Raw genomic sequence first — 23,720 nt, forward strand, 5'->3', positions numbered from 1 at the left:
AGCATCCCTGTCCTTATAGTGAAGTAACTTAAAAAGAAAAGGTCTTGGAGGAGCTCCGGGTAGTGGAGGCCTAGAAGGGACTCTGTGTGCCCTCTCCACAGAGAACATTGGAGTGAACACCTCCTTGCCAAACACAGCCACCAGCCAATTCTCAATGTATTCTACAGGATTCTTCCCCTCTGCTCTCTCAGGCAGCCCAACCAGTCTTATGTTGTTCCTTCTCATTCTATTTTCTAATTCCTCTAAACGAGAGGAGTTCTGTGTGATGAGATGGTTATTGTATGTGAGATCCCTCTGCATGGGCGCAATGTCATCTTCTACAGAGCTCACTCTCCCTTCCACTGCAGAGGTTCTCTCCCTCAACTTCTGGGCATCCTGCCTCATAAAGGAGATTTCTGCTTTTACCACTTTAATGTTGGCAGTGAGGGCTGTGAGGGAAACGTTACACGTGTTTATTGCTGCCAATATGTCTCTCAGTGAGGATTCACTGTCAGCGTTAGGGCTGGAGGGGGCATGAGGCCTAGTGGAGCTACCTACAGGAGTACTCACTGCGCTCCATGGGAACCCCGATCCGCCTGCATCCTCCAGGGGGACTGTGTCATCGGCATCAGACGTGCCTCCGAATCGGTCTCCAGGCACTCCAGACTGAGCATTGAGGTCCGCGGCCAGCGACATGGCAAAAAGTTAATCCGCTCCCTCCCTGTGTCTCTTCTTAGAGAGACACAGGGCCAGGGCGCCATTTTGGGCCATGCTGTCTGTGGTCCGGGCTGCAGACTGCTTCTTTGCGGTGGACATCTGGTGAGTATCGGGCCGTGGGAGGTAGTGGGACACTCGGGGGACCTTCCAGCAGCCAGTGGGTAGTGAGAGCAGGTAAACCGGGCTGTAGCTCAGGATAAGTTAGCAGAGTTTCGACGGAGAGAGCTGAAGGTGCGTCCAGCTACATCCGCTGCCTGGCCACGCCCCCCACTGTGAATGTTTACATGGTGTGCTCAATAAAAACATGGTAACATTTAATTATTTGTGTGTTATTAGTTTAAGCAGACTCTGATTGTCTATTGTTGTGACTTAGATGAAGATCAGACCAATTTGTCCACCCAAACACTTCTCAATATTTTATAATCAATCCTCGGACTGCTTATGTAATTGGTGAATCACTGGAGGTTCTAATTATTGCTAAGGACCACAAGGGTCGGACAAAGAACTATGGAGGGGATTTATTTCATGTGAAGCTTCACTCTTTGAGTCTATAAGCCGGAGTGAGTGGCTCTGTTACAGACCATAATAATGGTTCCTATACAGCAAGGTTTATTTTTCAGTCGTCTGGAGAAACTATGATCTCTGTTAGACTCATGCATTCCAGTGAAGCTGTCGCAATTTTACATCAGAAGAGGGATACTCGACCAGACAAGGTAATACAATTGATCAGATAAATGCAATGCAACATGGTTGGTTAAGATAATAATGAAAATGTTCTCCAAGAAAGCTGTGCTACTTATAGTGATGAGCAGAGATTTTTTATCTAAATACATTTTGATGTTGGAGAAATTGTTCTAAAGCAGATACCCCCATTTGTGTTCATTAATTTGCTTAGGTATCTGCTCTGTGGTGTATTCACTGCAGTTTGAAGGCCTTGCCTACATCAACAAACAATTAAAATATACGAAACAGTAATGCCACAACCGTTGGCAGGGCTGTCTTAATGAGAGGGCACACCCGGGCACTGCCCAGGGGCCCCAGCTGCATGGGGGGCCCTGCACTTTCCCCAAAGCAGCTGGTCCTTGAGCACACACTGCCCTGAACTTGGGAGCCCCATGATGGCACTGAGAGTGATAGATGCAAAGGGGAGGCAGTCTGCCTCCTACCTACTTAATGTCTGTTTACCTGCACTGTCATCATTGTAGGGGCCCCAGAGCATTACTTTGCCCATTGGTCCACACTTGCCCACATCCAAGTGCCCGTCCAGCTCTTCACTGAGGAGTATACTTCAGTCAAGCCAATCGACAGAGACGAGCTGAACTGGTTCAAGCAGGGTTCAGCAAAGTAGTTTGGATGCTGAACCCTATTGAAATTAAAGGGAGATAAATCTATCAAAAATGTTCTGGGCTAAAAATCTAAGGATTGATCCCAGTTCCTTTTATATAACTATTAATAAAGGTAATACTTCACAAACAGCTACTTTACCATAATAACAGTTTAAACTGTCAACACAAATGATAGTTGTCACGGAACCCCGTTGCACTCCGCTTGAGTACACTGTTTCCTCCGGTCTGGACCTGCAGATATCAGATATTACAACCACATGTTGCATCCTATGCATTAAAGTGGAGCTCCACCCTAAAGTGGAACTTATTAGTTAGTCAGGTTGAAAAAAGACACAGGTCCATCAAGTTCAACCACAAAAAATAAAACAATAATAATATCGTACAATGACAAATACCCAATTCAATACCCACAGTTGATCCAGAGGAAGGCAAAAAACCCCAGCAGAGCATGATCCAATTTGCTACAGCAGGGGAAAAAATTCCTTCCTGATCCCCCATGAGGCAATTGGATATTCCCCGGATCAACTTTACCTATAAATGTTAGTACCCAGTTATATTATGTACATTTAGGAAAGTATCCAGGCCTTTCTTAAAGCACTTTACTGAGCTGGCCAGAACCACCTCTGGAGGGAGTCTATTCCACATGTTCACAGCTCTTACTGTGAAGAAACCTTTCCATATTTGGAGATGAAATCTCTTTTCCTCTAGACGTAAAGAGTGCCCCCTTGTCCTCAGTGTTGACTGTAAAGTGAATAACTCAACACCAACTTCACTATATGGACCCCTTCTATATTTGTACATGTTGATCATATCTCCCCTTATTCTCCTCTTCACCATGGCGGCGGCAGTGTAGCCTTTTGGCTTCACGCCAGGAACCCTACTGCCAACATCTCTGGACTCCAGGACAGATAAGTGTCCATTTATTAAAAACCAGCAGCTGCAATATGTGTAGCTGCTGGCTTTCAATTGTTTTTTTCCTGGACCTCCTCCTTAAGGTGAAAAAAAATCCGATGCTTACAGGCCCCCCCAGCCCCCCCCCCTGTTTACTTACCTGAGCCCTCGAAAGTCCTGCATCAAGAACGCGCTGGCTTCTCGGCCCGGGCTTCTCGGCTCTTCATTGGATAGATTGATAGCAGCGCAGCCATTGGCTCATGCTGCTGTCAATCAACTCCAATGACACGAGGGTCGGGCCGAGTCCTGTAGTTGGCGGCTATGGATGCCGAATGCAGGACTCTGGAGCGCGCCCGCAAGGTAACCCCCTTGGGAGAGCGCTTCTCAGAGGGGGTTATCAGAAGTGGGGAGGAGCTAAGACAGCCACTGAGGGACCCCAGAAGATGAGGATCAGGGCCACTCTGTGCAAAACGAGCTGCACAGTGGAGGTAAGTATAACATGTTTGCTATTTTTTTTAAATGTGAAGGTTAAGTATCAATTTAAGTGGTTAAAGGTCACTTTAGAGGTACAATTTGCACGTTTACTTACTATATCCCATGCAAAATCCGTTACTGACATCTAGTGGTTGTTTAATATATTTCAATTTTTTTTTTCCATTTTATGCAGTTAATGTTTTAAAACAGTATGGTGCGCCGTTTGTTATAAATCTTCAAACCGATATCTCATTGCAAAATATATAAAAGGTTGCCGCTAACTCAAATGTGAATATCACTTGATATCTTAGTGCACAAATAGTAACCACACAAATAAAAAATATGAAATAGACATATGTCCTCAAGCAGGAGATCAAACACCAAAGAAAAAAAGTCTGTGTATTAGCAGATACTCTTAATTAGCTGTGTTTCACCTTTACTCGTGCGGGAGAAATGCTCACTCACCAAATGGCTAAATCATGGGAGACTTCATATGCTCAGATCTTTTGAAAGTTATGATTTATCCCTTGATGTATCCTATGCTCATAGGGCAATGTGCAAAAACATTTTAACGTAGCGTAATATGCTTCAATAAATGAGCCAATTGCTTTGTGTACTAAGAGATACACAGATCAACCATTAAGCATTAAGACCAATATGCAACAACGTTCTGGGAGTTTTACTTATGTTACATTTGGAGTCCTAATGGGTGTGGAAAGTTCTATTTTACTACAAGGATTAATTGCCAGTAATATAGTTATTTTTTAATTTTTGCTGGAAATCTTTATGCACATTTTGTTAAACTGAATGTGTTTACTTTTGGCTTACAGATGTTCTTTAATGGCTACTTTGGGAAAAATGGGACTCAGGAAGTGGTCGAGTGCAATTTTGATCTGCCTGGGCAGGATGTCTGTGAATATTATGATCAACGTAATGGAGAAAAGTGGGTGTGTCAGAGGCCAAAGGCTCTCCCATGTGACTCCTATTTTTACTTTCAAAAGTTTTTTTTTTCAAAGGAGAAAAAAAAAAACAAGAATCAGGGTGTAAAGGGTACAGAACAATCATTCGTACAATCACAGAGACAAGAAACAAATGAAAAACAGAACACAAATATTGGGGAAGATATGATGTCATGGAAGAGTATAGGGCCTGCCCCATTTAACAACCAAAATGAAGCAATAGCTATAAAAAAGACAGGGATACTTAGACATATAGCATGAAAATTAGGAGAAACCCCAAAATTAACCCTGTAAATACCCAAATAATGTATACAATCTTCCTCCACTTTGAAACAAATAAACCTGTAAGTGGCCCCAACCCAAACCCAAGAGACCCAAATCAAAAGGGCATCTGGAAAAACCCTCCACCCATCAGCACCCCGTAAGGGAACTCACTGTGCCAATGGGGGGGAAGTCCCCCAGACCGCCCAGACCCAGACATTAGTCCCCACATAAACAAACTATTCCCTGGATCAACGTCAAGGGGAATAATAGCGGCACAAAAAAAAAACATTTGTTCAAAAGAGATAAAGGGAAAGCACAAAAGGAAAAAAAGAAGAAAAAACGGATGAGTAGAAAAAAAAAGGGGAAAATAGCAGGGGAGAACAGAGAAGAAGAAGAAGAAAAAGAAGAAAAAAAGGGAAAAAAGGGGGGAGAGAAGGGTAAGAGGGGACAATACCAATACGATCAGCAAAGTTAAACTAAACTCTAATTATTTAAGCACCCGGTATGAGGGAGATATCCATAAACTGAGCCCAGGGACCCCAGACCAACTCAAAATTAGGCATTGAATCATTTAACATAGCATTCACCTTTTCCTGAGACATTATCCATGAGATCTTCCTGAACGCCACCTTACTAGAGACACTTGGCATTTTCCAGGCTTTGGCCAGTGTAATTTTCGCCCCCCGTAAAATAAAGTGAATTAATCTACGGGTTGGTTTAGAGATTCCAGAAAAATGAGCGTTCAGTAAGACGAATTCCGGATGCCTCGTGATCTCATAATCAGTGACTTTCTTTACAGTCAAAAGGACCTTCCTCCAAAAAGGCCTGATCCTAGGACATTCCCACCAAATGTGAGCGAAAGAACCCAACAGCTGACACCCTCGAAAACATAGAGGATCAGCCGAAGGGAAAATTTTCGCCAATCTAGTGGGTGTAAGGTACCACCTAGTCAGGACCTTCAGGCTAGCTTCCATGAGGGATATATTGATGATACCTTTAAATGCAGAAAAGACAGCTAACTGCCAGGTCTCTAAGCTCCACTTAAACTGAAAGTCCTCCTCCCAAGCCTGCATAAATGAGGACTTATCAGCAGGGGAGGAAAGTGACACATAGATAACAGAGATACCCCCTCTCCTCTCGATGGACTAGCTACACCATAATTCAAAATCAGTGAATTTGGGAGGGGACGGTTTAGAGGACCAAATGCTATGGAGATAATGGCTAATTTGATTAAAGCGAAATCTCTCCGATTGCGGAAGTTCATAATTACTCACACAATAAGCAAGGGAAATAGGACCACTAGAGGTGAAAAACTGCCCCAGGCGGTACAGCCCCTTGTCCAGCCACCATCTAAAAGCTTTTATATCTAGTCCAGGGGGGAAGTAAGGATTACGAAAGATATGAGACAATGGTTTAACTGGGGAGGTCAGATTGGAATTCAATTTCAATTTATCCCATAATGCATAGGAGTGGGAAAGCGTAGGGGCTAGGATAGGGGGTCTACTCTTAGGGAGCGTCCAGGAAAGAAAATCTAGAGTATGAAGGGGGACTGCCTGTCTCTCAATCTGTACCCAATCCGGTTTATCCCACCTAGTAAAAATTATGGAGAATTGAGCTAATCTGGAAGCTAAGTAATATTTAAAGAAGTGGGGTAAACCTAAGCCCCCGTGTTTCCTTGAGTGAAAAAGGGTTTGTTGTTTAATCCTATATCCTGAGCCACCCCATATAAATTTAAAAATTTTACTCTGGAAGGACATCAAATGATCCTTTTTCACAGGGATCGGGAGGGCTCGAAAAAGATAGAGTAACCTAGGGAGTAGAGTCATCTTCACGGCATTTATTCTGCCAAGCCAAGATAAATTAAGTTTAGACCACGACTTTAGATCCTGTTCCAATTTTTGATACATGGGAGGATAATTTTGGACATAAAGAGTTTCAAATTTCGGTGTAAGGAATATGCCCAAATATTTAATGGCAGAGTCGCTCCACTCAAACCGGAAGTTCTGTTTCAGTAGGGACACCGTCTCGGGGTCACGTGAGACATTGCGCGCCAGAGATTTAGAGAAGTTAACTTGTAAACCCGAAACGGCTCCAAAGTCAGCCAAAATCTTATTTAAATTGGGAATAGAAATCAAAGGGGACGTAATAAAGAGAATTAAATCATCGGCAAATAAGCCGCATTTGTGCATTTTAGAGCCACAGGTAACCCCCCTAACGTCGGGATGTTCTCGAATCGCGATGGCAAGCGTTTCCATAGCCATAGCAAATATTATCGGGGATAGAGGGCACCCCTGCCTCGTACCTCTAGCTATTTGAACCGGGGAAGAGTGAAATCCTTGAAGACGAATTTGCGCCGTAGGGGAGGAGTATAGAGCTTTCAAAGCGCCGATAAAACGACTACCGTAACCCCACTTATCAAGAAGCGCAAAAATATATGGCCAGGAGACAGTGTCGAATGCTTTTTGTATATCCAGGGAAAGAAGCATACCCCGTTGCTTTGGGCCACCTGGCCAGTTGGATTGAAGGATCGACACAATATCGATGGCTCTCCTAGTTTGGTCGGGACCCTGCCTCCCCGGTATAAATCCCACTTGATCCTTATGGATGTATAAGTTAATAAAGGAGTTCAATCTATTAGCAAAAATTTTGGTGAGGATTTTAACGTCATTATTTATTAGAGAGATTGGCCTATAGTTCCCTACCTCTTCCGGGTTCTTATCGGGTTTGGGTATGACGGTGATGAAGGCTGCATTAAGCTCGGGGATAAGGGGCTTACCGGACACCTTTTCATTGAAAAATTTTGTCATGAAGGGGGCTAACAACTCAGAAAACGTTTTATAATATGGAACTGAAAAGCCGTCTGGACCAGGCGCCGAACCCCTTTTCAAACTTTTAATGACGTCCAAGGTTTCCTCCACAGAAATTGGGTCTTCCATGATGGTTTTATGCTCTAACGACAATTTAACGATAGGAAGGGTATCAAGGAATTGTGAGACAACCGACCCAGGGGTCTGTTGACCTGCATCATATAATTTACCATAGAAGTCTTTGAAAGCTAAAAGAATTTTAGAAGGATCGGAAGTCGTGGTCTGTTGATGAGTCCTAATCCTGGGGAGAGTGAAAAACTTTGACCTAGGGGAAAGTTTATTAGCAAGCATTCCGCCCAACTTATCCCTCTGAGAATAAAACTTAGCCCCGCTCCACCTAATCAGTTTTTCCGCTCGAGTAGTGAGGGCAAGATTAAGTTCCAATCTAGTGGCATCTAATTGGGCTATATAAGCACCAGAGGGATTCGCTTTATGTTGGGCTCTAAGGGATGTGTATAATTTTTCAAGTCTGTCAATGTCCGCCTTCCTTTCCCTCTTCAATTTAGAAGCCAACTGAATAAATTTCCCTCTAATGGTAGCTTTATGAGCTGCCCAGAGAACCTCAGCCGATACGTCCCCAGTGTTATTTAAGGAAAAATATTCAGAAAGGGCCTTAGTAATTTCAACCACATTGATAGAATTAGACAAAAGAGATTCATTGAGTCTCCACTGGAAAGGTTTAGGATTGTGCGAAGGATTATAAATAGAAGCTGTAACAATGGAGTGATCTGAGATAGAAGAATCTAAAATTTTGGATCCGGTAACATTAGGCAAGTGGCACGTTGATATAAGTATATGGTCAATCCTAGCATAGGATTGATGAGGGTAGGAAAAGTGGGTATAGTCCCTAGTCGTAGGGTTTTGCTCCCGCCAAACATCTGCTAAACCTTGCGAGTGAACAAGTCGGGCAAATTTTAAGCTAGCTCTAGTGGGACGAGTCAAAATAATTTTAGTTTTGTTAGATTTATCTAACCCTTGATCTAACGCCAGATTGGAGTCACCCCCAAAAATGGGAGTCCCTTCAATCAGAAGAGCTAAGATGGAAAACATGGAACGAAAGAATTTTAGTTGACCTTTGTTCGGGGCGTAATATGAGATAAATGAAAACAAATGACCGTCAATAAGCCCCTTAACCAGAAGGAACCTACCATCAGGGTCCTTATAGTCAGCCAAGTGACTCCTATTTTTACCACTCAACGGGAGGAAGACGCAATGTCCTAAGCAAAGAAGATAAACCATTCTTCTCAATGTATTTTTTTTTTAACATTAGATTTTTATTGAATTTCACAGTGTACACTAAATATCAAACATTGTTCACAGCGTAAAAATAGTACAAAATGGGTAACCATAATAGAACTTAGTATAGTAACATTACTACAAATGCTCGAGCAACTAGTAAAGATACGGAGTCTGACCTCAACAGTAGGTGTGGCCTTTCACCTCATTTGGGTTCACACGGTGAGCAGGCTCTTTGTAAGACTAAAGCCCTGTACACACAATCAGATATCTGATGGAATCTAATCCGATGGATTTTTTCGTCGGATATCCGATGAAGCTGACTTTCATCAGTCTTGCCTACACACCATCGGTCAAAAATCCAACCGTGTCCAATGCGGTGACGTCTAAAGCACTACGATGTGCTGAGAAAAAAATGAAGTTCAATGCTTCCGAGCATGCGTCGACTTGATTCTGAGCATGCGTGGGTTTTTGACCGGTGGACTTCTACACAGACGATCATTTTTTTCTATCGGTTTTTTTATCCATAGGAAAATTTTAAAACATGTTCTATTTTTTTACACCGATGGAAAACAAACCGATGGGGCCCACACATGATCAGTTTGTCTGATAAAAATGGTCCATTGGCCTGTTTTCATCAGACAAACCAATCGTGTGTACAGGGCTTAATTGGGAGTAGCCCGCCTTGGACCTTGTTGAGGGTCTCTGGAGATAAGATGTACAGAAAGTTCTCCTAGTGCAGTATTATCAACCATTAAACAAACAATAAACTTCTCTTTTAGTACAGAGTAGTACACTTATGAATATTATGCTGAGGTTATGTGCTCATGTTGTCATATTCGGTTCTATGGCAAGGACCACACCTAATATTAGAAAAGAGCCTGTAGTGTTGAAGATTTCCACTAGCTTCGGAGCAAGGAAAGAGGTAAATGCCTTATAATATTCAGTGGAAAAAACATCCGCTCCAGGGGATTTGTGCATGGGAAAGGAATTTTATAGCTGTCTCGACTCCTGCACTGGTGATAGGAGCATTCCGTTTTTGAAGTGTGATTACATCTATGGAGGGCAGATGAATCCCTTGGAGGAAGTCATTGATCTCTGTTTCTGTGGGTTGATGGGTGAGTGGGTCTTTGTTGAGGTTGTAGAGGTATTCGTAAAAATCCATGAAAGCGTTGGCTATGTCTTTAGGGTTGTGAAATTTGGTATTAGAATGGTGGTGTTTAACCACTTGGGATCCGCGCTATGGACGAAAGACATCCACAGCACGGCTCTCAAGTGCCGGGTGGATGTCCCTGGACATCCTGTTGTTGTCATTCCCTGTGCGCACCGCTGGAGGTGCGGAGCGGGGATACAACGTGCCCGGCGCATTGCTGGGAAGCCGATGCGTGTGCCTGGCGGCCGCGATGTCCGCCAGGTACCCGCGATCGGCGGGACAGCAGGGACGTGGAGCTCTGTGTGTAAACACAGAGCTCCACGTCCTGTCAGGGAGAGAGGAGACCGATCTGTGTCCCTTGTACATAGGAACACAGCATCGGTCACCTCCCCAGTCAGTCCCCTCCCCCCACACAGTTAGAACACACCCAGGATACACATTTAACCCCTTCCTCACCCCCTAGTGTTAACCCCTTCCCTGCCAGTCACGTTTATACAGTAATTAGTGCCTTTTTATAGCAATGATCGCTGTATAAATGTGAATGGTTCCAAAATTGTGTCAAAAGTGTCCGATACGTCTGCCGCAATATCGCAGGCCTGACAAAAAAATTGCAGATCGCCGCCATTACTAGTAAAAAAAAAAAAAATCATAAATCTATCCCCTATTTTGTAGGCGCTATAAATTTTGCGCAAACCAATTAATATACGCTTATTGCGATTTTTTTTAACAAAAATATGTAGAACAATACGCATCAGCCTAAACTGAGGGAAATTTTTTTTTTATTGGGATATTATTATAACAAAAAGTAAAAAATATTGTGTTTTTTTTCAAAATTTTCTGTCTTTTTATGTTTATAGTGCAAAAAAAAAAAAAACAGAGATGATCAAATACCACCAAAAGAAAGCTCTATTTGTGGGAAAAAAATGATAAAAATATAATTTGGGTACAGAGTTGTATGACCGCGCAATTGTCATTCAAAATGTGCCAGCGCTGAAAGCTGAAAATTGGTCTGGGCACGAAGGGGGTTTAAGTGCCCAGTAATTAAGTGGTTAATGTACGTGAGGTTAGATCCTGCCTGTTTTTTCTTGAGTTGGGAAGCTAAGAGTTTGCCCGCTCTGTTATTTTGGGAGTAGAAAGACAGTTTCATTCTCTTGAAGTATGTGTCATAGTCTGCCCAAAATTTCTTCCGTAATTCCTCATGGCAGGAGGAGAGGCGCTTTAGTATGTCGGGGGACGCAGTGTTAGAGTTCTTGTGTTGTGCTTCTAATTCTGCAATAGACATGTGCAGCTGTGACATGTGCTGTGCTTTTTTCCTTTTTCTAGAGGCGATTTGGATAAAGGTTCCTCTAGTGAATGCTTTATGTCCACACCATGTCATTATTATTCCCCCGTTATCATTGAATTGGAAATACTCTCTGAGTTTCAATTCTACCTCATCCCTGATTTTGGAGTGCAATAGGAGGAAGGTGTTGTTGTGCCACAGAGGCTTGTGGGAAGTTTTTCTGGCATCTACAACCTCAACAGTCACAGGCGCATGGTCCGACCATGTGATATTGTAGATATCTGGCATAGCGCATGAGTCTGTCTTTTACATGGTAAAAGTGGATTCTTGCTATGACATCCCTGGGGATCTGGTCATGGAGGAATGACAGTTTTGGCAGTCTATGAGCTCTGTCTATTATTATATCTGCAGACCCCAGGGATGGGAGAGTGGTTGTCATGAGCTTTTGAAGGTACGCAGTGAGCTCTGCTGGTTTAATTAACTTCTAAATTTTATCTTATTCCTGCGGGTCCTGTCTTCAATATCTGCCATTTTAAGACACATGACATCCCTGGGGATCTGGTCATGGAGGAATGACAGTTTTGGCAGTCTATGAGCTCTGTCTATTATTATATCTGCAGACCCCAGGGATGGGAGAGTGGTTGTCATGAGCTTTTGAAGGTACGCAGTGAGCTCTGCTGGTTTAATTAACCTCTAAATTTTATGTTATTCCTGCGGGTCCTGTCTTCAATATCTGCCATTTAAGACACATTTAAGACACATGGCTGCGGGTCCTGTCTTCAATATCTGCCATTTAAGACACATGGCTTAAAATGGATGCACATCAAAGTGTGCATCCATTAGTGAATTCCTTCATTTTCTGTTCCACATATTCTACCCTGTTGCTGACCGCTGATATTTCTAGCTTTGTGGTGTGCATTAACACAGAGTTTGCAGAATCTCTTTCATAGTGGTGTCAATGATGAGCTGCCCTGAGGTGGGGAATGCATTAAACTGCTGGCCATATGAGGAGGATTCCTCCAATTCTTCCCCCTCTGTCCGTACATCACCCCTGGTCTCCCCCTTCTCCCCAATCCTCGTTTTTTTTGCTTTACTGGGCTGCTGAAGGGGGAGGATGGTAGTGGATGGTTGGTGGATTGTGACTCACCCATGGATGCCAATGGATGGCTGATTTTGCCTGCAGGGGGTGCGAACGAATGGCTCCCAGCGCCATCTTGGAATTCTCAGCCCATCAGGGGGGGGGGCTGTTCATTTCCTCGGTCCTTCTCTCTCTTTTCTTTTGTACATTGTGCTTGTTGTGTACCCCACAGTCTCCGCGTGCTGATGATGTGCTTTTTAGCTGTTTTAGATTGATGTGAGCCATGTTAAGTCACCCGTTGTGGTAGAGCTCTCCTCTCACATCTCCATGTGCTTTGGCCACCGGCTCAACCACTGTATTTTTGTGATGCTATAGTAAAGTTCCAATGTTTGTAATTGCATGTGGCTCATATAAAAACTAAAAAGAAAAAAACTCACTCCTTGCAATACTCGCCCTGTGCTGTTTTCTGCTGATTTGCTGTTCTGCGGTCCAGGGCTGGACAACTGCCAGATCAAATAAAACTTACATTCAAGTTTTCTGCAACTGACTACTGCAGCATATTACAATGTAAAATGTTTCATTTACATACAGTAATAACAAGAAATTATACAATACAATTTGACATGTGCACTCGTTATGATCGCAATTCGTAAATTAGAAAATTCATAGATTCAAAAATTCGTAAATACGAGAATTCAAAAATAAGAAAAAAAATCCGAAAATTCTAATTAATAACTAGCTATTAATAACTATTAAATTTGTTTCATTCCAAATTATTTTAACAAATTTTGACTAATTCATCAATTTGGAAATATTTGAATTAACAAAAACCTTTCAGGCCGCGTACACACGACGGGTCAAAACCAATGAGAGTGGACCGAGGTTCAGTTTTATCGGTCCAAACCGACCGTGTGTACGGCCCATCAGTCTTTTGTCCTTCGGACCAAAATTGTAAAACTTGCTTTAAAATCGAACCGATGGACCGCTGACCGATCGGGCCAAACCGATGGTTAGTACACAAAAGCATCGGTTCAAAACACGCGCATGCTCAGAATCAAGTCGATGCATGCTTGGAAGCATTGAACTTAGTTTTTTTAAGCACGTCGTGTGTTTTACGTCACCGCGTTCTGACCTGATCGGTTTTTGAACTGATGGTGTGTATACCAGACATCAGACCATCAGGCCACTTCAGCGGTGGACCGATGAAAACCATTCTCATCGGATGAACCGGTCGTGTGTACAGGGCCTAACGTTAAATTTGAATATTTAAAATTCGCAAATTCGTAAATTTGAACTCTGAAAATCTGAAAAATTTGAAAATCTGAAATAATAACTAACTAATAATATCCTATTACTAACTATTAAATTATAGGTTTTGGAATTGCCTTTCAAATTTGGCTGTTAGTGAATGTAATGAATACAAATTTATTCAAAGTTACGAATTATCCAAAATAACAAATGGAATGGAACGGAACAAATTAATAATACATAATAATAATGATAATAATAAGTTGTTATTATTATTATTATTGTTATTTATTATACTCAATTGGGCATACACATTTTCTGTCCAATATTTTTTTATTTTTTAATGACACAATATGATTTATTAAAGAATAAATGCCACAGTTTCAACTTATAAGAACCTTATTTCTTTGACCCTGTCAGGTCACTCATTAACCAAGAAATCCCATCAAAACTTGGGTCGCTTAACGTCCATCCTCAGAAGAATGTCATACATGGTAGGTTTTTACATTTCAAAAACATAATTCTTATCAAATGTAACTGAATAACGCTTGAACCAAGTGCCAAACTATTATCAAACTATTATTATTATTTTATGTATAGATATTTGTCAGTTCATGTGTATAAAGGATCTTTCCTAATTAAATCAAGTCTTCATGCTGAAAGATAGATTTTTTTTGTAATTAAATATGGAATGGTAAAAACCCTTGTTAGGTTTTTTGTTTTTGATTTTGTTGTTACCAATTTTTCTATTGGATTGGATTTCTCCATACTCCCTGCCCAAAAAGCATGATAGAAAATGAGAGCAAATGTCTCTGAAGTGAGGAAAAGTACCCTCTTAGATAGCTAAAACTAGAACTGGTGTCTCCACTGTTCCAATAACTATAACATTTTGGATCAACTGTCATTTTGTATTCAGGTGACAATGGTCACGTGGATATAAAAGAGGATATGCATCTGTCCATCAAAGAAATAAACAACTTTTAAAACCTGACAGAAGATTTTAGTCTTCCACTCTATTGAAAGTAAAAAAGTATGCAATTTAAATAAATATCGTAAAGATAAAGCCTAAAGGCTCCCTAATTGTACTTTTTATTGCCATTTCTAATTGAAGTGTGAAAATGTATGTTATGATTCATGATTCATTTGTGAGTCTGAAATTGAGTCAGAGTTTACTGCAGGTCAGGCTGGATGACTTACAGGGGCAGGTCTATGGTACCTCACCCTGGGAGGAATGGAAGTTTGTAGAAACTTCTAGAAGTTAGTGGGCTGAGGCCAGGAGGACTGATCTGGATACTTAAGGGTATTTGGCCAATCCCCAGGCAGAATGTCCTGGCAGGGTAGTTAAATATGGAAGGTCTTAAATATGGGAGAACCATGCTAGCAGGGGAGTCGGGTGGAAGACGGAGTGCTAAGGAGTCTGTTGGTGACCTAGAACTTTTCCAGTCAGAAATCCAATACGTGTGTACGAGGCATTATTGTTGGAAGAGAAGTGTGTGTGTGTGTGTAATCTGCATAAAGAGTTTCGGTAATTATTTTATGCAGGTAAGAAAAAACCCCACCGGCACAACATACATTGTAGTTGTGTCTAAGATTTGGTTCTGAGATTGGAAGGAGAAAAGTGATGAGAAAATGTTCAATTAGAGCAAAAGTAAGAGAAGCAAGAGTTCAAGTTGGATGAGAGAGTGGGAACTTAGGGAGGGAGGTAGTTTAGGATTAGGGTAATGGCTCATGTACTGTTGAGTGACAGGCCCTAGGAAATTAACTAGTATATATACTGTATATGCTTGATAAGCCTATATGTTTATCAGAGATTTGTATGTGCACTGCCTAAAGTCCTGTACACACGATCGGATATCTGATGGAATCTAATCCAATGGATTTTTTCATTGGATATCCAATGAAGCTGACTTTCATCAGTCTTGCCTACACAACATCGGTCAAAAATCCGATAGTGTCCAACACGGTGACGTAAAACACTACGACGTGCTGAGAAAAATGAAGTTCAATGCTTCCAAGCATGTGTCGACTTGATTCTGAGCATGTGTGGATTTTTGACCGATGGACTTCCACACAGACTATCGTTTTTTTCTATCGTTTTTTTATCCATAGGAAAACTATAAAACATGTTCTATTTTTTTTCACTGATGGAAAACAAACCGATAGGGCCCACACGATTGGTTCGTCCGATAAAAACAGTCCATCGGTCTGTTTTCATCGGACAAACCAATCGTGTGTTCAGGGCTTTACTGAAATTAACCCATTGTGCTGAAGTGAGGTGTAAGTGAGTCGCGTTGTCAATGAAGATGTTGTCTACTTTAAGTATTCAGTCTCAGAGAGAGGGTATGAAAATCGATTTGTGAAAGGTGAAACTCCTGCGCTGTCTGTGAATACAAAGGGGGGGGGTGTGGGGGGGAGGGAGAGTGAAAGGGGCACTGCTGCAAAACCTAGGAAGGTCTACCTTGATAGACAAAGTGATAATGGAACAAGTGAAAGATGTCTGCGCTGTGAAAACACACTATCAATAATATATTGCAAATGTGTGAAAGGGGAGGGAAAGGGGGAAAGGGGGGGAGGGACACAAGTGACAGTGAATACGTGGGTATGCCATGGTAATAACTATAGATAGCAAAATATTGAACAATAACTCTAAATATAAAAGATACACATATGCAACTAAAAAAAAAAAAGTCCAAGAAACGAAAGAAACCCCAGGTCTCCAAAAGTCTGGTAAGTCTGATGGTTGAAAAATGAGGACAGATATTCAAGGAAGGGGAACCCCACAGCCAACTCTGGTGAAGAAAGGATAGACCGTCACCTTAAAAATCTCCACACACACCTCTGGTGGTCCCAGCAGCTCACCTTACATCAAGCAAAAAGAGCCTGATAGGAAAACCCTTTGGTCTGGTCTTGATGGTATAGATTGCTCTCACATTCCAAGACAGTACATGCAAATATAAGGAACATAGAACAGGATGGTGTAATATTGATAGAGCTGGGGGGGGGGGGGTCTTGCACATAACACACTCAGATGCACTCACATGGAATATAAAATATGAGGCTTATCTCCACGAGCAGCGAGCTCGTCAGTGTCCTGCTTCTCCTCTCTCACCAGTTTCCATGCATGTCAGGCAGTTTCCATATATGTCAGGCTGGGATGTCAGGCTGGGATGTCAGGCTGGAAACACTATACAGCTCATGCAGCAGTGGAACAATCAAAGCAAGAGGGAAGCAAAACACATTGCATAATCCAGTGAAAATGATCAAATTTAATTGAAATCAGCACATGTATGACGATACGCGTCGGGATTGGAGCGCTGGACAACCCCTAGCATCCGACGGATGTAGTACGAGTTCGCTACTCGTGGATTTATGCCATTCATACCGACTTAAATATGAGTTTTATTTGCTGTTTTGATATTAAATTTTCACTGGATTATGCGATGTGTTTTGCTTCCCTCTTGCTTTGATTGTTCCACTGCTGCATGAGCTGTATAGTGTTTCCAGCCTGACATCCCGGCCTGACATATATGGAAACTGCCTGACATGCATGGAAACTGGTGAGAGAGGAGAAGCAGGACACTGACGAGCTCGCTGCTCGTGGAGATAAGGCTCATATGTTCCTTATATTTGCATGTACTGCCTTGGAATGTGAGAGCAATCTATACCATCAAGACCAGACCAAAAGGGTTTTCCTATCAGGCTCTTTTTGCTTGATGTAAGGTGAGCTGCTGGGACCACCAGAGGTGTGTGTGGAGATTTTTAAGGTGACGGTCTATCCTTTCTTCACCAGAGTTGGCTGTGGGGTCTCCCTTCGTTGAATATCTGTCCTCATTTTTCAACCATCAGACTTATAAGACTTTTGGAGACCTGGGGTTCCTTTCGTTTCTTGGACTTTTTTTTTTTTAGTTGCATATGTGTATCTTTTATATTTACTGAGTTATTGTAAAATTTTTTGCTATCTATAGTTATTACCACGGCATACCCACGTATTCACTGTCACTTGTGTCCCTCCCCCCCTTTCCCCCTTCCCCTCCCCTTTCACACATTTGCAATATATTATTGATAGTGTGTTTTCACAGCGCAGACATCTTTCACTTATGAAAATTGATTGCCAGTGTATTAAGACTAAGGCTTAAGCCACATTCAATAGCAAGTATTAATATTTGATATTGATTGCATCAATGAGAAAGGTAATTGTTATTATTCTTCTCTAGGTACAAAAGTTGCCTGTAATCCTGGACTCAAGAACCCAAACCCCTCTGGATTTTATTACCAAGATGTCTGGCAGTCTCTGGTCTGCTCCAATAAACACTTTGATAATCATACTATGGCAGCAAAATGCCTTGCTGGGAAGAATGTCTACATGTTTGGTGACTCTACATTGCGACAGTGGTGGGAATACCTTGTGGATTTCATACCAAGTATGTAACATAACAGGGAACAAGTAGAACCTCTGTCAGGTTGTCTTGCTCTTTGTGTCCTGTTGAGTAGATTTCTGCTTGCTTTCTTCCTAGTAACAAACTTCTCACTGTAAAATGAAGTAAGGGCAAATCTCCAATAGGGACACATACAGCAATGAAAATGTAACACGAGTTCCAGCCTTCCCCCACACTACACATAAAGGCCCAGATTCACAAAGCACTTACGCCGACGTATAACAAGTTACGCTGACGTAAGTGCAAATGTGCGCTGTCGTATCTGTGCGCCAGACCCACAAACAGATATGCGCCTAAAACCAGGCTACACCCCGCCGACGTAGCTTGCGTAGGGTGGGCGCACATTTAGGCTGGGAGCATGGTGCCGCTCCCATTGATTAGTCATTCAAATATGTAAATGAGGGAAATAGAGCGATTCACGAACCTGAATGCGCCCAACGCAGGCTACGCGAGGTGCGCGCAAGTTGTACGTCCGGCGTAAAGTTATTCCCCATAAAGGAGGTGCAACCCAGCAGCAGACATGCAAAGGTCTGCACCAGGGAACACAAGCTAGCGTATTTTACGTTGGACGTGTGTCTGGCTGGGCGTAGGTTACGTTCACGCCGTAGGTTAGGCAGTTGTTCCGACTTGGTTGTGAGCAGGCGGATGCGTCCATGTCACAGCCCAATGCGCAGTTCGTGATACGTATCTGTCTGGTGCTTGGCCCATCATTTTTATGGGGTCACGCCTCATTTGCATGGGCCACACCCACTTCCACCTACGCCGGCATACGCCTTCGAATCCCACGCCACGCTGGCACAGCGTTGGGAGCACTGGCTTGCTGAATGCATTGCTTGCCTCTCTGCGCTTCGTTGGCGTAGCGTTCATTGGTTACTCTACGGCGGCGTAATGTGCGCCTTGCTCTCTGTGAATCTGGGCAAAAGTGTTTTTATTTCACTTGTGTGCCTGTTAGAGAGATTATATCTAGAAAAAGCCTAGAGATGCACTTTAAACATTATTTTAACTTCAAATAATTTGTTAATGTTACCTTGCATTTTATTTCCAAAATCTTAGCTCTGAAGGTGATCAGTCTTCATGTGCCTCAAAGGACAGGTCCACTTCTAGCCACAGATGCAGAACTCAATTATTTGGTGCAGTGGAGAGCCCACCAGAAACCTTTACGCATGGGACGTACTGGAGTACATGACCTACATTACATTGCTTCGGAGTTGAATGACTTGGGAATCCGGAAAGGGATGACCATTGTAATAACATGCTGGAGCCACTTCCTTACTTACCCTGTTGGACTGTATATCCGACGGCTATATCACATTCGAGAAGCGGCAGCTCGGCTGTTAGAGCGAAGCCCTGAAACGAAGATCATCTTCAAATCGGCCAACACTGGCTACCGGTTTCCCCATGGAAGTGACTGGTTATCATTGCAGCTGGACACATTGATGAGGGCTATGTTCTCTAAGCTACCAGTCACCATTCTTGATGTTTGGCAGATGACCTCTTGCCACAGAGAACCTGAAGATCTTCATCCTCCAAAGATAATTATTAAACATGAGGTAGACTTGATGCTTTCATTTATATGTCCTCGGTAGGAATCATAATTTACTTTTACTTTTCCAATAGTTTTTATTGATATTTTAAGAAAAAGTACAAAATCCAACGTTAGGACAAATGGCAGAAAGTGTACTCCAAATGCACACAAATATCCAAGATGGTGGAGAAAATTATTTTTTACACAATATATCTCTCTCTGCTTCGGCCTTGAAATCATTTCACTGCCAGGTCCTGAAACTCCCCCTTCTCTCCTCTTGTGATTGGCAGTGTTATCTTGCAAAGAAGAAAGATTGAGGAGGGAAGAAGTTCTCTGCCTACTCCTCCTGAGTCCTGAGCTCTGCCTTCCTGACCTCCACACCATGCTCTGTGTGCATTGTGGCTGTAGGGTTTGAATGTTGTAGTGCTTCTGCTGGAAATGGGTGAGTGGGGAAAGGGGGGGAGCTGCGGAAAGTTCAGAATTCCAGCTGACAAACATCTCCACCAGCCACAATGCACCAGCTATTTCTATATGCCACTCTTGAGGCCCCATTCACACTTAGCATAGTGAGAACACATGTTCCTGCTCGTTTTATTATAATTTTTTAGTTTGTTTATACAAAGGGCAGTCCATTCACTTGAATGGGCTGCCCTGCATTTGACAAACACACCATAGAAGTGATAGAACATTTTCAGGCGTGCAGCTTTGCATGTTTGTCACATGACAAAATGCAAGTCTGCTGTTTTTGGGGTGCCAGTTACAATTAACGGCACCACAAGTGCTATGCAAGATTGCAGTGCATTTCTAAAATGCATGCAATGTCCTTTGTCACACGTTCAGGAAATACAAAATGTGAATGCAGCCTAAGGATTCTTTCATATGGGTTGCTGAGCTGTGGATTTATCGTCACCTCTGGCTGCGCACCTAAATCCTAACAATACAGTCAGACAGGGCTTTATACATGCTGTGGCTGCAATGTTTACTACATAGCTGCAGCATTTTAACGCAGGCTGCAGAGTTTGACATGTAGCACCACCTATCAAACTCCCCTTCGAGTTCAATGGGGCTGCTCTGCAGCTGCAAGCCAAACACTTGGCTCACAGTGTCAGCCAAGAGTATCCCACAGTTGCAGCCAGTCTCTCTGCAACTACTATTCAGCCATTTAAAAAAAAGTATAACAAAATACCTGTGTCAGGAGGCAGCGGTAGCAAGAGTATAATTTCTGCCATGACTGCAATACAGCATTGCGACCATCGCATTTTTGGGTGGTGGGAGGTGGCCCTGTCAGGTAGGCTGTATGGGGCCCAGTAATTTCCAACAGCAACCCTGCCATTATGTCGTGTCCTTGCAGACCCCCTATATAGGACCAGCTCCTCAGACAGACACATGGAGACTCAATGACTCCCTACTAACAAACCCAGAAATAGTTTCACAACTTTCAGATAGATTAGAGGAATATTTTGAACAGAATGTTCTTGAAGAAACCTCTCTCTCAATTTTATGGGCAGCCCATAAGACGGTTATGGGAGGTCATATAAAAGAATTGCCTACAACCAGGAAAAGGCAAAGGACAGCAGAAATTAGCTCCCCAACAAAAGAACTGAATAAGCTATATTACATTCACTACCAATCTCACCCCTGCAGAGGTATTGAGACAAATGAATCAGAAACAAGTGTCATTAGACACAATATGGTTGGAACAGATGAAAAAGTCCCTTTGTTGGTCCAAGGCTCAGTTCCTTCTCCATAGTAACTCAGCCTCAGCTATGTTTACCCGTAAACTGCACCAGTTTCTCCAGCCGACGCATGTGTATAAATTAAAAAATAGACAAGGACAAGTGGTCTTACACCCTAAAGAGGTCTTGGATATCTTTACTTCCTATTACCAGGACCTATTGTTATCCTCAGGTTCTGATCCGTCACACCCAAGGCGGATCCCTGGCTGGACTCATTGTCCTTTCCAACCCTATCGGAAATGCAGCTAGAAAGGTTGAATTCCCCATGTTCAGAGCACGAGATTTTGCCTATAATTAAGTCCCTAAAAACCGCTCCGGGCCCTGACGCATATGCCCCTTCATATTATAAAAAAATTGCCTGACTCTTCGTCCCTAAACCTTCTAGTCTATTTAACTATATTCTCAAAGAGAATAAACTCTTATGCCCTGTACACACGATCGGTTTGTCTGATGAAAACAGACCGATGGACCGTTTTCATCGGACGAACCAATCGTGTGTGGGCCCATCAGTTTTTTTCCCACCAATGAAAAAAATAGCACCTGTTTTATTTTTTTCTTATGGTTAAAAAATCGATAGAAAAAAAAATTGTCTGTGGGGAAATCCATCAGTCAAAAATCCACGCATGCTCAGAATCAAGTCGACACATGCTCGGAAGCATTGAACTTCATTTTTCTCAGCGCGTCATTGTGTTTTACGTCACCGCGTTGGACACTATCGGATTTTTAACCGATGGTGTGTAGGCAAGACTGATGAAAGTCAGCTTCATCGGATATCTGATGAAAAAATCCATCCGTTCATTTTCATCAGACGAACCGATCGTGTGTACAGGGCATCAGAGGAGATGCCGTATGCAAATATAGCTCTTATACTGAAACCAAATAAAGACCACACTACCCCACAAAACTACAGGCCGCTATAAGTCCTTAATAATAATCTTAAAATTTTGGGTCAGCTTTTAGCAGACCGCCTCGCTCTTATTATCTATTTGCTTCTATCCCCAGAACAAACAGGCTTTATCCCCTTCAGACAGATTACCGATAACATTCACCTAGTTTCCAACATTGTGCAAGATGCTGATCTCTTCTCCCGTAGAGTACACATTTTAGGCCTTGATATACACAAGGCGTTCAATAGCATAGTATTGTCATATATGGATAGTATTCTGACCAAATTTGCTTTTGCAGTGAATTTGTGCATGGGTTTAACCTCTTGACCACTGGGCACTTAAACCCCCTTCCTAACCAGACCAATTTTCAGCTTTCGGTGCTCTCACAATTTGAATGACCATAACTCAGTCATACAACATTGTACCCATTTGAAATTGTTGTCCTTTTTTTCACACAAATAGAGCTTTCTTTTGGTGGTATTTGATCACCTCTGGGTTTTTTATTTTTTGCGCTATAAAAGAAAAACGACAGAAAATTCTGTAAAAAAATAAAAAAAAAACTTGTTTCTGTCATATTCGCAGGTTATTTCTCACACACAGCATATGATTACCACAAATTACACCCCAAAACACATTCTGCTATTCCTCCCGAGTATGGCGATACCCCATGTGTGCGACTTTTACACGGCGTGGCCACATAGAGAGGCCCAACATGCAGGGAGTGCCATCAGGCGTTCTGGAACACCCAGACCAATTCTTACAATTACATAGAACCCCAAAACATTATATATGCAGAGTATTGGGGTATTGCGGAGTATTGGGGTATTGCGTAGTATTGGGGTATTGCGGAGTATTGGGGTATTGCGGAGTATTGGGGTATTGCAGAGTATCGCGCAGGGTATTGGGGTATTGCAGAGTATTGCGCAGGGTATTGCAGAGTATTGCGCAGGGTATTGCAGAGTATTGAGGTATTGCAGAGTATGGGGTATTGCAGAGTATGGGGTATTGCCAGAGTATGGGGTATTGCCAGAGTATGGGGTATTGCCAGAGTATGGGGTATTGCCAGAGCATGGGGTATTGCAGAGTATGGGGTATTGCAGAGTATGGGGTATTGCCAGAGTATGGGGTATTGCCAGAGTATGGGGTATTGCCAGAGTATGGGGTATTGCCAGAGCATGGGGTATTGCCAGAGCATGGGGTATTGCAAGAGCATGGGGTATTTGCAGAGTATTGCGCAGGGATAGCTGAGCTGGGATGGATCCGTGACTGCAGTTGTCCAGCCACAGCACTGCTGACACCCCGCGCCCCCCCCCCTCTCCTCTCGCACTGTACCGAACGGTACAGAGAGGGGAGGGAGGAACCGGCGTCATCAAATGACGCCGGTTTGTTTACAAGTGATCGCTCCATCATTTGACGGAGCGATCACGTGGTAAACGGCCGCTATCAGCGGCAATTTACTGTGATCCGTGATGCGCCGGGTCTTCTAGACCCGGCGAGCACGGACACTTCCGTGAGCGCGCCCCAGGGGACGCGCAAACGCGGAAGTGCACGAGGACGTCCCAGGGACGTCCTGTCACAGTAACTCGACCGCGCTGTAGCAGTATTTTTGCTATAGCGCGGTCGGCAAGAGGTTAAAGAACTC

General features: G+C 42.8%; 1 protein-coding gene across 1 annotated transcript; it reads left to right on the forward strand.

Moving 5' to 3' along the window:
- Window positions 1-1,096: 1,096 nt before the first annotated feature.
- Window positions 1,097-21,372, forward strand: LOC120933629 (NXPE family member 3-like). The gene is made up of 6 exons (XM_040346939.1): window positions 1,097-1,409; window positions 4,238-4,382; window positions 8,671-8,746; window positions 13,915-13,988; window positions 17,709-17,915; window positions 18,984-21,372. The coding sequence occupies exons 1-6, from the start codon at window positions 1,332-1,334 to the stop codon at window positions 19,514-19,516; spliced, it is 1,113 nt and encodes a 370-aa protein (XP_040202873.1). The 5' UTR covers window positions 1,097-1,331; the 3' UTR covers window positions 19,517-21,372.
- Window positions 21,373-23,720: the final 2,348 nt, after the last annotated feature.

The sequence above is a fragment of the Rana temporaria genome, chromosome 3 (assembly GCF_905171775.1).
Source record: "Rana temporaria chromosome 3, aRanTem1.1, whole genome shotgun sequence".
Taxonomy (NCBI): domain Eukaryota; kingdom Metazoa; phylum Chordata; class Amphibia; order Anura; family Ranidae; genus Rana; species Rana temporaria.